The sequence below is a fragment of the Contarinia nasturtii genome, unplaced genomic scaffold (genome assembly GCF_009176525.2).
Source record: "Contarinia nasturtii isolate CC-2019 unplaced genomic scaffold, AAFC_CNas_1.1 Cnas_scaffold_1240, whole genome shotgun sequence".
Taxonomy (NCBI): domain Eukaryota; kingdom Metazoa; phylum Arthropoda; class Insecta; order Diptera; family Cecidomyiidae; genus Contarinia; species Contarinia nasturtii.
The window spans coordinates 4,959,140-4,972,826 of NW_022198581.1; the positions used below are offsets into that span (position 1 = coordinate 4,959,140).

General features: G+C 32.8%; 5 protein-coding genes across 9 annotated transcripts; 3 read left to right on the top strand and 2 right to left on the bottom strand.

The window, feature by feature from the left end:
* Positions 1–1,261: 1,261 nt before the first annotated feature.
* Positions 1,262–3,946, bottom strand: LOC116345329 (syntenin-1-like). The gene is made up of 5 exons (XM_031774592.1): positions 3,754–3,946; positions 1,966–2,465; positions 1,811–1,886; positions 1,426–1,742; positions 1,262–1,363 (listed from the first exon to the last, which is right to left on the bottom strand). Exons 2-5 carry the CDS (start codon positions 2,457–2,459, stop codon positions 1,309–1,311), a joined length of 942 nt encoding a protein of 313 aa, XP_031630452.1. The 5' UTR covers positions 2,460–2,465; positions 3,754–3,946; the 3' UTR covers positions 1,262–1,308.
* Positions 3,947–3,957: 11 nt separating this feature from the next.
* On the bottom strand, positions 3,958–5,879 carry LOC116345328. 2 transcript variants are annotated; one of them, XR_004201496.1, is made up of 3 exons: positions 5,767–5,879; positions 4,196–5,661; positions 3,958–4,070 (listed from the first exon to the last, which is right to left on the bottom strand). XR_004201496.1 is itself a non-coding variant. In XM_031774591.1 (2 exons), the coding sequence occupies exons 1-2, from the start codon at positions 5,804–5,806 to the stop codon at positions 4,526–4,528; spliced, it is 1,176 nt and encodes a 391-aa protein (XP_031630451.1). In that variant the 5' UTR covers positions 5,807–5,879; the 3' UTR covers positions 4,177–4,525. The 2 variants fall into 2 exon arrangements, 1 of the variants encoding a protein (XP_031630451.1); XM_031774591.1 differs by lacking the exon at positions 3,958–4,070 and having other exon boundaries at positions 4,177–5,661.
* A 588-nt stretch (positions 5,880–6,467) lies between these two features.
* Positions 6,468–9,407, top strand: LOC116345020 (sorting nexin-16). Of its 4 annotated transcripts, none has more exons than XM_031774015.1 (5): positions 6,468–6,586; positions 6,883–8,042; positions 8,124–8,459; positions 8,546–8,658; positions 8,795–9,404. In XM_031774015.1, the coding sequence occupies exons 2-5, from the start codon at positions 7,353–7,355 to the stop codon at positions 8,877–8,879; spliced, it is 1,224 nt and encodes a 407-aa protein (XP_031629875.1). In that variant the 5' UTR covers positions 6,468–6,586; positions 6,883–7,352; the 3' UTR covers positions 8,880–9,404. The 4 variants fall into 4 exon arrangements, 3 of the variants coding, with proteins under 3 accessions (XP_031629875.1, XP_031629876.1, XP_031629874.1); XM_031774016.1 differs by having other exon boundaries at positions 6,474–6,586; positions 6,888–8,042; XR_004201477.1 differs by lacking the exon at positions 6,468–6,586 and having other exon boundaries at positions 6,614–8,042; positions 8,546–8,718; positions 8,795–9,407.
* A 558-nt stretch (positions 9,408–9,965) lies between these two features.
* Positions 9,966–11,039, top strand: LOC116345292 (alpha-ketoglutarate-dependent dioxygenase alkB homolog 7, mitochondrial). Its single transcript, XM_031774538.1, has one exon. It carries the CDS (start codon positions 10,049–10,051, stop codon positions 10,907–10,909), a length of 861 nt encoding a protein of 286 aa, XP_031630398.1. The 5' UTR covers positions 9,966–10,048; the 3' UTR covers positions 10,910–11,039.
* A 260-nt stretch (positions 11,040–11,299) lies between these two features.
* LOC116345298 (cyclin-dependent kinase 9-like) lies at positions 11,300–13,464 on the top strand. Its single transcript, XM_031774546.1, has 5 exons — positions 11,300–11,884; positions 11,971–12,228; positions 12,298–12,457; positions 12,557–12,717; positions 12,791–13,464. Exons 1-5 carry the CDS (start codon positions 11,495–11,497, stop codon positions 13,154–13,156), a joined length of 1,335 nt encoding a protein of 444 aa, XP_031630406.1. The 5' UTR covers positions 11,300–11,494; the 3' UTR covers positions 13,157–13,464.
* Positions 13,465–13,687: the final 223 nt, after the last annotated feature.

Here is a 13,687-nt window from a genome sequence, read left to right on the forward strand (position 1 = left end):
TGGAACCAAAACTTTATATAGTTCGGTGTATTTTTTTCGCCTTTAGAAATTGACATTTGTTTTTTGTCATGGAACACATTTTGAAGACGAATCAATAGAAAGAAAAATATATATGTCTTTTTGTTTATTTTAGTCGCTGCTACACCACACCTAATTCGCTAATTGATTGAGAAAAAAAAAATACTTTTTTTTATATACGGTTGATTTTATGCAACGTTTTTCATTTTTAGCAAATGTAAAACCTAACAATTCTAAGCAATTCATCAACATTTAGACAAATCAAATTAATCTATTGTGGCAATAGTGTACAACGTTTTGGAAACGATATCAATTCCATTTTTGGAATCATTTCCATCAATTGCGAAACTCTAACGAGCAAATATAGTAAAAACAAAATGATAAAACACAAACTACTGAATTTATTATGATCACAATTGAGAATAAAATTGATTCGTCGACGATGCATATAGACTTAATCAACACGAAGAAGATAAAAAAATATACTTCTTTTTTCTACGCAAACACAACAACAAAAAAAAAATTATAAATTTATATTTATTACTATAAAATGCTTTGTTACTATAAAATGCTATTGGTATATGATACAATATTGAAACATGAATAAAAATGTAAAAAAAAATCAATTCATTGATGTTTTCTTATTTCTTACGTTTGTTGAAGAACAGCGGCCGGTGATGTTTTTTAATCAACACCATTTTTTTTTTTTGGCTTATCACTTTATATAATGTAGGAAATGTATGCGATGACATTTAACGTAAGTACTGATACAAAGAGAGAATTTCTTTTAAATTATATTTCCGGCTTAGCTGAAAATAATTATCACCGCCCATACTTAATTTCATACTTACAGTTCATAAATGACAGATTATTTTCGAAAAAAACACCCAGTCTATTTCATATCCTGTGAACGTATTTTTGAATTATGAAAAACCCAAATGGATGTTGATTAACATATAAAATTCGTTTTATTTTATTGAATTCGAAATTGCGTTATAAGAAAAATAAATCGTTGTAGCAATTTTTTGCAGTGAAATTGGCATGAAATTACCTAATGTGGTAATATGATTGTGTAGCATTTATTTATATGCTAATAAACGTTGTAAGTGGTTTTACTTTCGTATCCTTTGGTAAGTGCTTTCCCTGTGTCCTGTGTGAAGATCGGTTTTAATTTAAAAGTTTTTTCCTTCCATTTCGAAAAATCAATGTAAATTGATTGGAAGTGTATGTGTGTGTGTGTTTATTTGCAGTCATTAGGAAAAATTGTAAAAAAATGCACTTTCATGTTATTTAAACGTCTGGAATTGAATGATCCATGGAGCCACGAATGAATGACATTGGAATCCTGCGGGAAAAAGTTTTTTTTGAAAAAAAAAAGAAAAAAAAAATTTGATTCAATAAACTTACTTCTTCATCATATGATCGTATATGAACGATGGAATGATGGTGACGGTGATGACTTGTTCTTTGTTGTCAAGAATAATTTCGGTGATGTGTTTGTCTTTCATGCCGACAACATTTTGTCCATTCACTTCAAGCAGCTGATGTTCAATCAACAAACCATTTCGTGCTGCTGACGAATTTTTTACAATCGATACAATTTTGCCGTTATTAAATTGGAAGCCAATGTGTCCAGTCGAATCTTTATGCATTGTAACAGTACGTTCAAATGGACGATCACGAATTACCATTGTAATGTCATTTTTCGGGCACTTCTTGAAGATCTTGAATTACGTATAAAACAAATGTTGTGAAAAATCAATTTTGCCTAATGAAAAACTAAAATTCCTACCTTATGGACTTTGTCCATACTGAAGCCGGCCACATTTTCGCCGTTAATTTGTAAAATTTGATCGCCAAAACGTAGTCTGTAAAATAATCGATTTCAATGTTCAAAAAATGTAATTCAAAATCTATTTTAAGAGAAGGAAAAGAGTTAAAACATACTTAACGAGAGCCGCTGGACTATCCTTGCACACGAGCGTTATGAAAATGCCATTGTTAATGTCTTTGACACGTAAACCAATTTTCTTGTCCGTTCCTTTGCACACAATAACCTCACGAATGCCATGTGTAACTTGGGCGCGTTGCAAACCAACCGTTTGGTGTGACAATGGTGCAATCATTGTACCAGACTGTGCCATTGAACCGATTGGGAGCACAGCATTTTGCATGTATTCTGGCATATTCAATGCAATCTCATCCGAACTCAATTCCAATCCCATAAAATCGGTTAGACCTGGATATAGTTCGGGTGCTGAAGCCATTGGTTGAACATTTTGGGTGCTTGAAATTGGTTTCGGTGCATACAATGACGATTGCAGCCCATGAAATGGTTTTTGTTGTTGTTGTGCAGTCATTTGATTAACAAAGACATTTTGTTGTGCCTGAACCATTTTATGCACTTGCATATCTTCCAACGATGGATATAATGACGACATTTTCACCTTTTGGAATGAAAAAGAGATCGAAAAAAAATTCTTCGATTATGAATCATATGATAAATTTTGATATCCAATTATTAAATAAGCATAAAATTGAACGTGCAACGAAAAACATATCGAAATTGATTTCAATTAACTCGGAGTTTGGTTGCGAGTGAAATTCGTCACTTCAGATAATATATGTATGACATAATTCATGCACAATCAACATTTTTTTTTCATTGCTATTGTTCAGTCGGTCCGACTTGTATACACATAAACTGTTATCGGATTGCCTATTTAAAACATTAGCATTAAACGATATTGCTTATGTATTATCAAAATTTGCTGCCGTTCGTGAGAGAAGGAAATTCTTAAAACACGATATGAATACAAATATTTATTCGACAAACTGTCGACTGTTTAATAAACATGACTTTTATTTAGTTTAAGAATATTCGGCTTGTATGCATTGATTTCAATGAAAATGTTGACGCAAGTGGCATTTTATGAAACCACAGCCTTATGTTTTATTTCATTCATTATCTTTTATCCCCGTTTGCTAAAATTTTTTTGTTCATGTTAAACCCAACGCATAGTCTTCTATAAATAGGCCAACAATCATGTGAATGTGTTAGATGCCAGCCAGTTATGAATCATTTGGGTGAAAATATGATGAAATTCATTTTGTTGGAATAACTGTAGTTAACACTTTGCACTTGCTTTGATATCATTGTTAATCATCCGTTTTACGCGAATTTCTTTTGTACTTAATCGTTCATTAACTATTCGTTGTTCTTCATTCTCATCGTCGTTGTTGGTATGTGCAACCCGAACTATGAGCATTCGTTGTTGCAAATCCAACTTAACCAATAACATGATCAAAATAAATGAGCAAACTAGAATATTTATTTCATAAGATTTGTCAACGTCGTTGTTTGTGCGATTATTTGCTGAATGTGCGTTTTAATCAATCGTAGTTCATTGTAAACGCAGTTTTGTTTGAACGAACTAAATTAACAACAATTATTGATTTTTCACACATGATGATACGTGTTTATGCGTCATTCGGTTTCGTATTGGATTTTTTTTTTCTGTTAACTTTATGACATGAATTCAGTAAATAAAATAGATTATCTTTTGCCATACACTTCAAAATCATATATGATTCATTCGAAATCAAAGTAACCTTTGCAATCAATGTGCAAAACCTAATTTATAAATCAATAATCATTTTTTTTTTATCTAATCACTTTGGGGAAACTTATAAATAATGGTAAAAAAAGAGAGAAAAAAAACAATAAATTCTTACTTGTTCTGTTTCTGTTGGTTTGGATGACAGTCAAGTCTTTATTGAATCGTTTTTGTTCTATTTGGTCCAATTTCTTTGATTTTTGAAATGTTCACCTTTTGGATATTTGGTGTTTGTTGACACTAAAATAGTTGGTGTACACAGTGTATATTGGAATTTGGTATGTTTGTTGCTCGTTGGTGACTACGTCTATACTGAACAGTGAACCGCAACGCAAAATGTGAATGCACCGTCTCTCATCACAACACAGTTGAGACATTAATATGCGTGACATACACTCTTACTCTCACAGTCAACATACAGTGGCAAAAAATTTCCTGGAAAACGGAATATGTGTACAAGTATTATATCATCGTTGTGGTAGTTATCGAGTGGCTATCATAAGGAGTCGCATGGTTGTGTGTGAGTTACTGACTTCTGTACAAATTCATACAATACATACATAAAACGACGCCATGGCCCTAGATCATATGAAACATTCCATCGCAGTTAAAGCGTATACATAAAAATATTAGAGGTCAGAGAAACTGAATGTATGGATAACTGATGATAACGGTCAATTTGCACAAAGTTCAAACGACACTCTTTTTTGTCCAACAAATTTCACAATACTTCATTTGAAATTTAGAGAACCTTGCTCATGTAAATTTTACCGGATGATGTTTGTTGTAGAATTTGCGATTATCAAGAATAATTAAAAACAAAAAAAGAAATATTTTTGACACACTCGTCATGGCAAGGGTTTCATTTCGATCATTTTTTTGTACTGTATTTATGAGCTGTTTCCGCTTGATTTTTGAAATTTCGTCGATGAATGGTATTTAATTGATTGTGGTCTTGGCATCACTGTGTCGTACATATTTTTGTATTTTGGCCTGGCCAAATGATTTTTTCGAATGAGCCACTGTTGAAATGCCAATTCATTCAAATGTTCAATTTGCTGTTTTGCTCGTTGTATTTCGCGTTCACGTCGTGCACGTTTTTCTAAATATTTTTGGCGATTCATTTCCCGCATTTCCAATTGATCCTTGCTTAGTCCATACTGTGAAATGTATCCATTGTATCGTGGCAATCGATTATTATCTAAATACTTATTTTCACAACATGCTCTCACATTCAAATGAATCTTCAGCAGATCATCATGATTACTATTGTTTTTATTCACCACATTTCGTTGCATATTTGCCGATACAATTCGTTTTGATGGTGTGTTTGACGATCTTTTCATGCCAGCACTTTTTATATTATTTCGTGCTGATGTGCTTTTATTATTACACGCTCTACATGGTGGATTATCGTTTGCATTCATTTCACCTAGTATCGGTGGTCTTTTCTTCTCTTCAGTCTCAATATTATTTTGTACACGTAAATTTGCATTATCGCTGTCTGATTTGATGATTGGCACTGGTGATGGTGTTTTTTCGAATTCACTGATTTTCATTTCGTTCACAATGGTTTCGTTTATTTCCTCAACAACTTCTAATTCGGTGGCATAATCATTATCAACCGATAAGCTATCTTCATCGTTTGAATAGATTTCTTCGATGGAGATTCGTTTCAATAGTCCATCGATTTGATCATTGTCAATGGGTTCAATTGTTATCGATGGTTGACGTTCACCACGTTCGATAATTTCCGCAATTTCTTTTTCAATCGCTTCGTCATCGTCATCCTTGTACTGAATTTCAGCACTTTCGGCTTCACTCATTTCATCCTCATACTCTTCAATATCAGATGAAAATGTGACACGATGTTTTGATTGTAGCAAATTTTTATCGATTTTGTTTGTTGTTATTGTTTCTGTTTCAAATATCTCCATTGCGTTATTTTCGGTTATCGATGCAAAAAGCTGATTATTTGCCAATTGAATTTTATCCACGATATTATACTCGTTGACTGGAGTCAAAACTGTGTGTATATGCATGAAAATTGAGATTACCACATTGTATGCGGTTTAACGTTCGTTTCTTCTTCTTTTTTCGTTCTTGTTAAGGTTTTAAGGTCAATACTTACAATAGCTCTCCGTATCGCTTTCGGCATCATTATCGCTCATTCTACCTGCACAAAACTTTTGCACAACGTTTAATTCGATTTAATTGCAAACAAATACGAACAGAGAGGTGGCAAGAGACAAGAGAGCAAAATAGTTTGTTTACAAGTTCATACAATTCGTGCAATAATCGAATTGAAAGTTTGATCGATAATTCTAATCAGAATCATAATACAATTTCATTTTATCCATGTGCATTGGTTGAAAATCGTTAAAAGCGAACGGAAACGGAATCCAAGAATTTAACTCCAAAAGCGGATATATAGAGAAATAGAGACAGTTTCAATAACAATAATAAAATGTTGCGTTTATAGTTAAACGCAATTCATTTATTTCTCAACCGACAAATTCATGTTCGAATTTTCGGCTTAATTTCGCAACACAGTTTCGAACAAGAGAATACTCGCCACGCGCGCGACACACGCACACACAAACATATTCGAAATGTCAAAATCGCTTCGTTTAACGAATGAAGTTCATTGTTTTCTATTTCTCTCCCTCTTCTTTCCTTCAAACATACATCACACACATTGACTTTTCAGTTGTTTTCGTTCTTCATTTCTTTTCAGTTTTTTTTTTTTGTTTTTGTTGTATGTTTTTCGTTCAGTTTTATTCCATTTGATTTTGTTGCCCATATAAAAAGATTATTATTCGCAATTTTTTTTTGTATTTTTCTGTTCAAAATAGGGTCATTTCGTTTAATATACAAATAGTTTCATTAATTTGTGCTGTGGATGGTTGTGCAGTGCATACCAAATAATAATAATAATACAAAAAAAAATAGTGTGTAGTATTTGATCTCGTTATTATTGTTGTTGTTATATCGAGTGCATATTGTTGCTCACTGCATACGCATTCGTGTGTAGAATCGTACTGTACACCAAGAATTATGAATGCTAAATTGCTCATTGTCGCGTAACACAAAACAATTTTTTTTTTTGGTTTTGTATTGCCATACATACTTTTAATTCGGAATTAAATTCAGTACGATTCACGCATATTGTAATAGTACAAAATGTGGTGAACATCATACAGACAGAATATAATAGCGCAAATAATCAACAAAAGATATTTTATAGTATAGACATCGTCGTCGTCATCAACATACGGAACTAAATCAACCAACTAAATACACTTTGATGCAAAACGAATGTTCGCACCAAAACTAAGAAAGTGATTCGTGAAATAAAAACGAAGAATAAACTTTTATTAGCACGCTATTCTCTTTTTTTTGCTCCAAGAGAGTACACTCGTCAACCAAAACGATCGTATTGGCTTTTGCTACGGAGAAAGACAGGGCATAAGATCAGTTAATATTTAAGAGACGACGATTGATTGTATCAATGGGCGTTGTGAATAGTGATTCTAATGCGAATTATTAAATCGCAGTATTTTTGTGTCTGTGCCAATGCCTTTGGATTTGTTGTTGTTGTGCATATTGACTGCTTAAACAATTTTCGATTGATAGTTTTGGTTGTTGTTGTTGTTGTTGTTGCATTAATTAAATTTTAGCATACGCGCGTGCTACCATACGCCGAGAACGTGAGAAATGTCACAACGAGCATTAAAAAAGAGAGAACTTAGTTTACAGAAGCAGGAGAAGGAAACGCACCAAATATATCGTAAGCAAGCACAACAACAAAATAGCACATTGATCACAGCACAAAAACCAAAATATACACAACGAACCCATTCGAATAGTAGTGTACTTAGTAAAAATTCAACAGTGATTAAATCAAACCAAATTTCTGATAAAACCAATATCGGTGTGAGTAAACAAAAATTTTACTCAACACCAAATTTGGCATCGATATCAATTGACTCAGACTCAGCACATTTTAATCAAGTTCATCGGTCACATTCGGAATCAGATTTATCTTGGATGCCCGAAGCAAATGCATTGGTAAATGCAAAATCGGAATTTCATTTGAAATCAATAGCCAGTACACAAGTACCAAGTTTTCAATCACTTACGACCAGTACACCAAATCATCATTTTAATTCGTTAAAAAATACAAACGTTAAACAACAACAGCAACAACAAATGGAGAGCCCATCGAATTTCCATTCCAAACGATTTTCCATACAGAGTGGATTGAGCGGACAGACGGCCAGCAGCATGACCTCTAGTGCATCAACGGATTCAACACAACCGCCAACCGTTGGTTTCTGTGATCCAGACAATGTTCGCATCCCAATTGTGGGATATGAAGTAATGGAGGAACGTGCGAGATTCACGGTAATCGCTTATCTATCGATTTATCATCTCATTGACATAATTTAGATAATTAACGGTGATGTTCTTCTTCTTAATTCATAGGTCTTCAAACTTCGAATCGAAAATCCATTTACGAATGATTGCTGGCTAGTATTACGACGATACACCGATTTTCAGAGGCTAAACAATAAGCTTAAATCGATATTTCCACATTTGCCAGCGCTTACATTGCCACGGAAAAAATTGTTCGGTGATAATTTCAGTAGTTTATTCTTGAGTAATCGTGTGCAGGGACTACAATTATTTATTAATGCAGTAATGGTCAATGAAACATACCGAAATTCACAACCGGTACGAGATTTTTTCTGTTTAGACGAACCACCTACTTATTCGGAAAGTATTGAAGAGTGTCGAGCCATTTTTGAGGCACAAGAAGAGGTAATTATCTTTTTTCGTTTTGATTTTTATACTTTTTCTGAATGACTCAAACAATTGTTAATTTAACCGACAATTTCTCTTTACAGACAATCAATCATTTAAAGTTGCAACTGAGAGCCAAAGACGAAATTATATTGTCGATGCAACAACAATTAAATAATGAAATTGAAAAGAATCGAGCGCTATCCACTGCAATCAAGTAAGGAAGAGGAAAACACATTCTCCTCGAAACATAACATTTTCAAAGAAATGACACATAGTAAAGAATGCAAACAAAAAAAAATCTCCAAATAACATTTAATAACAAAAAAAAATTGAATGTTTTTTTCTTGCAGTTTTTCATACGAAAATTGTGACAATTGCTCAAAAAAGTTTGACGAACTCATGAAATGCCAAACGACGGTCAGTAAAAATGAATAGTAGTATAAATGTTGCAACGCACATCATCAATTCGACATGAAATTCGGCCGATCGAAGATTTCTTCTTTCTTTGGCTGCAGGCTTACAACTTCCATTGGATTTCATACCTCATTTAAAAATTTAGATAAAATTCAGATATTTATACAGCGATGGGAACACATACATCCATTTTTTAGAAAAAAAATATTACAGTTACAGAGTTTTTGGAATAATGGTGTAAATAAAAAGTGTCTTATACTTACGTATGTATACATTGAGCTCAAGTATTGAGAAGAAAAATGAATTTGTAGTAAGTTACCCCAAATACGACTTACCACGAGGAAAACTTACCACAATATGTGAAATAGATAGATATATATAAATACAAGTGTCCTTCCAATTGCTTATAAGCATAAATGCGCTCAGAATCATGTGAAATGATATTGATAATTTTGAAAATTTCACAACTACTATTATTATACTCAAGCTTTATTACAAAGAATATTGCCTTTTCGAACATTTTGCAAATGAAGATATTTTTTAAGGAAGAAAAGAATATTGTTTATAAATTGTATTATTCAGAAGAAATTTCTTTTTTTTTTATTTATATATCTCAAATGAAATTATGGAGACTTTATGTTTTTACTAAAGAGAATAGAATTTAAATAAATTTATTTAAACCAGAAAAATCCATTCCGTTCATTTTTTTTTTGTATACGCATTAAAAAATTGGAAATTCATTCAAACATATGAAAATGTTTCTTATATCTCAATTTTATACATATCTTAAAAATTGTTTCGCTCTGTCGAACGTGATAGTTTCTCTTATTTCCTTTGAAACTTGTCGACCTTTGATTTGAACAGAAATCGAGCCGACAGACTTCGTCGACAATAGGAAACCGCATCACAATGAACATTTATCTATTATAATTGTAATAACAAGACATTCTCATTGTTTGAATCGGATATCTTACCATGTACAATCGTACATACCATTACATTCACAAAAGAAAAAAAATGTTTTCAAATACATGACATGCAGCTGATTCGAAAATGATTTTTCGAATTCGAATTCGCTTGACAGTAGACGTCGTTGTTGCCGTTGTTCTTTCTATTGTCACTGCTTGAATCCAGTTTTTACGTCAAAACTGAGTTCGTAACAATAACAAAGTGTATTTATTTTTAAAAAAATGCCTTTTGTGGCCAATGTAAAACAGCAACGGCATATTCTCAAAAAAATATGGCATCATTTTAATCATTCACAGCTAGTCAAGTGTCGATTTTTCACCACCGCACCCAGCATATTTTCTTTACAGAATTGCAATTTATTACATCATCGACGCGTCTCATCAAAAACACAATTTGCCGAATGCACTCAAAATAAAAGCCAACTATTTGTTTTCCATCACGAATGGCCGGATGACGTTCGAATGGAATTGTTACAAGACATGATTGTTATTGAAAATTTTGTAACGGAACGAGAAGAACAGCAATTATGTGCCGAAGCGGAAAAAAGTATGAAGAGAATGCGATATCAATATGATCATTGGGATAATGCAATTCAGGGATATCGAGAGAGAGAAAAACTTGATTGGTCAGAAGAGAATGCGAACGTTATCGAACGTTTGAGAAATAAAGCATTCACTGAAAATGTTATACCACAAGTGCATATCATCGATTTGGCTGCCGATGGAATAATTAAGCCACATGTAGATAGTTCACGATATTGTGGCAATACGATTTCTGGACTTAGTTTACTCACCGATTGTATTATGCGATTGAAACGAGTTGATGAAAATGAGTACAAACAAAATACATTAGATGAAGATAAATATGGTAGCGATGAAACAACACAAAATGCAAATCAAAAAGAGAAACGTGAATTTAATTACTTTGCAGATATTTTACTTAGAAGACGATCATTGTATATTATGAAAGATTCAGCACGTTATAAATTTTCCCATGAAGTTTTACCTACAAAATCCAAATTCCTCGAAAACGAAATTGTTAAAGACCGTAGGATTTCAATTATTTGCAGAAATCACACTTAATTTATTTTCATTTTTAAAAATTATTTTGAAATATAATTAGGATTATCCCTTTAGCCATTGTTGTAACATTTTTTTATGATCCTTTTTATTACCTGAAATATCAATTCAATAAATGTTTATTAGATACAAACTTCACCAAACTAATGAAAGGTATCTTTTAAATTATTTTAGACCTGCAAACATAATGAGTGCAAAATTGTAAAAAAAAATGAAAATTTATGCGAAAATAAATGTATTTGTTGATTTTATTAATTTGAACATTTTTTATGAATTTTATTCAAAATAACCCGCAAACACAAAAAAAGTTCATCATAATCAACCGTCTCCACTTAGTTGCTGAAATCGCCATTTTGAAAATCTTTCGAAGATTCGCTGTGGTGTCAAAATACACAATCATTTTTTCACTTGTCAATATTTAGGCTCCATAAAAATCGACGGTTCATTACAAATGTTTTATTTTCTTTCTCCAATTGTTATCTGTTCTATGGAAATCATTTTATACTCATAAGATATTTTATGTTTTTCAATCGTTGTCAAAAAATTGGCTGAAAATCTGCTTATTTGACAACAAAACGGAGATAAATAATGACAAGCAAAGGTGGCCGTGAAAGTTGCAACGAACCAATAGATACATCGTCATCACTGACAAACTATAATTCATCAAATCAAAACCATTCATCAAGAGCAATGACATCGATGCCATCGACAACCAGCCCGCCACCGGTATCATCACAGCGATCCACCGGGCAAACTAGTACCACCAGTGAAACGACTTCAAGTAGCCAAACAATGCTTGCAAACTACAAATATATAGAAAGTTACGATTTCCCGTACTGTGATGAATCGACCAAATATGAAAAAGTGGCCAAAATCGGCCAGGGCACGTTTGGTGAAGTGTTCAAAGCACGCGAAAAACGATGCCACAAAAAATTTGTCGCTATGAAAAAAGTTCTTATGGACAATGAGAAAGAAGGTGTAAGTACAGTTACACCAATTTTACCCAATAATAAATTATTTTGATTTTTTTTATTTGTTTGTTTGTTGTTGTTTTTTTCTCACAGTTTCCGATTACAGCGTTGCGTGAAATTCGAATTTTACAGCTGTTGAAACACGAAAATGTAGTGAATTTAATCGAAATTTGTCGCACAAAAGCAACAGCCAACAATCGATATCGGTCCACGTTTTATTTGGTATTCGATTTTTGTGAGCATGATTTGGCCGGTCTGCTGTCAAACATTAATGTTAAATTTAGTTTAGGCGAAATTAAAAAAGTTATGCAGCAATTGCTTAACGGTTTATATTACATTCATAGCAACAAAGTGAGTAGAAGTGGTTTTTTGTCTATACGCCGGACATTGTATGTAAATTTTCCAATTTTTTTTTCACAGATTTTGCATAGGGACATGAAGGCAGCTAATGTTTTGATTACGAAAAATGGTGTATTGAAATTGGCCGATTTTGGATTGGCTCGAGCATTTAGCGCATGTAAAAAAGACCAACCTAATAGATATACAAATCGTGTGGTTACTCTATGGTACCGACCACCAGGTAGGTTTTATAAAATATTGGAGTTCACATTTTCAATGCTATTCGTTGCGTTTTAATGAATGATTTTGTTTTTGATTTGTTTAATGTTTTCAAATGCAGAGCTACTTCTTGGCGATCGAAACTATGGGCCGCCAGTTGATATGTGGGGAGCGGGTTGTATTATGGCAGAAATGTGGACCCGTTCGCCAATTATGCAAGGTAGAAATGAACAACAACAGATTGTTCTCATTTCACAACTTTGCGGTTCCTTCACGCCAGAGGTGAGATTTTATTGCTGTCAATTTGCTATTCAACGATTCATTTAAACTCATGCAACTGATGACAATTTTTCAGGTTTGGCCGGGAGTTCAACATTTGGAATATTTTACTAAAATTGATTTGCCACAAAATCACAAACGAAAAGTAAAGGATCGACTGAAGGCATATGTTAAAGATCCGCTTGGATGTGATTTACTTGATAAATTGTTGCAGTTGGATCCAAAGGCGCGTTATGATGCCGATGCCGCACTTAATCATGACTTCTTTTGGACCGATCCGATGCCATGCGATCTTGGTAAAATGTTATCGCATCATTTACAATCGATGTTTGAATTTTTAACGCCACAAAGACGACCAGGTCAAAGACCGTATCAACAAATGAACTCCAATCAAATGCCAAATCGATCACAAGATAATAGCTACGTAGACCGCGTTTATTGAATTTTTTTTTAGAGAATATAATGAACCGAAATCAATTGTAAGATATTTAGGATGAAACGAATTCGATTGTGAACTATTGTGTATTACATAAAACCCAATCCATTCTGGATAAGCGTAAACATTATTAAATTTTCAAAAAATCTCATGAACATACCCATGAAATAAACGATTTTGGTAAAAATTGTACATTCCATTTGATTTACAAATAAACACGAATTAAAAAAAATACACAAAAATTGTAAGAGAATATTTAGTTGTAGGGAGGATTTTTATTGATAATATATATCTATCTATTTGTTTCAAAACGATATTGTGATTCATTATTGTGTTCATTATTCAACTGATACAGAAAGATCTGTTTCAATTTCGGTAAAAAAAATAAAGATTTTAAAATTGCGGTTTAAAAGAGTGTATTTTTCTTCTCTATCCCAAGGAACAATTGTTGGCACAAATTCATCCATTATCGGGCATATGTTGCCGGTCAATATTGGGGTTGGATGTGTGTGTAGTTTCAGTCAATTTTACCGTCAA

Excerpts from the sequence above, each read along its gene's own strand:
- LOC116345329 (XM_031774592.1), bottom strand. The coding sequence starts at position 2,459 with ATGTCGTCATTATATCCATCGTTGGAAGATATGCAAGTGCATAAAATG. Across the intron at positions 1,743-1,810 it reads GTATGGACAAAGTCCATAAG|ATCTTCAAGAAGTGCCCGAA; the intron begins GTAGGAATTTTA and ends ACGTAATTCAAG. Across the intron at positions 1,364-1,425 it reads TACGATCATATGATGAAGAA|GATTCCAATGTCATTCATTC; the intron begins GTAAGTTTATTG and ends TTTTTCCCGCAG.
- LOC116345328 (XM_031774591.1), bottom strand. The coding sequence starts at position 5,806 with ATGAGCGATAATGATGCCGAAAGCGATACGGAGAGCTATT. Across the intron at positions 5,662-5,766 it reads AAGCGATACGGAGAGCTATT|TTTTGACTCCAGTCAACGAG; the intron begins GTAAGTATTGAC and ends ATATACACACAG.
- LOC116345020 (XM_031774015.1), top strand. The coding sequence starts at position 7,353 with ATGTCACAACGAGCATTAAAAAAGAGAGAACTTAGTTTACAGAAGCAG. Across the intron at positions 8,043-8,123 it reads AGGAACGTGCGAGATTCACG|GTCTTCAAACTTCGAATCGA; the intron begins GTAATCGCTTAT and ends CTTAATTCATAG. Across the intron at positions 8,659-8,794 it reads GCGCTATCCACTGCAATCAA|TTTTTCATACGAAAATTGTG; the intron begins GTAAGGAAGAGG and ends TTTTTCTTGCAG.
- LOC116345292 (XM_031774538.1), top strand. The coding sequence starts at position 10,049 with ATGCCTTTTGTGGCCAATGTAAAACAGCAACGGCATATTCTCAAAAAA.
- LOC116345298 (XM_031774546.1), top strand. The coding sequence starts at position 11,495 with ATGACAAGCAAAGGTGGCCGTGAAAGTTGCAACGAACCAATAGATACA. Across the intron at positions 12,229-12,297 it reads ATTACATTCATAGCAACAAA|ATTTTGCATAGGGACATGAA; the intron begins GTGAGTAGAAGT and ends TTTTTTTCACAG. Across the intron at positions 12,458-12,556 it reads TCTATGGTACCGACCACCAG|AGCTACTTCTTGGCGATCGA; the intron begins GTAGGTTTTATA and ends TTTCAAATGCAG.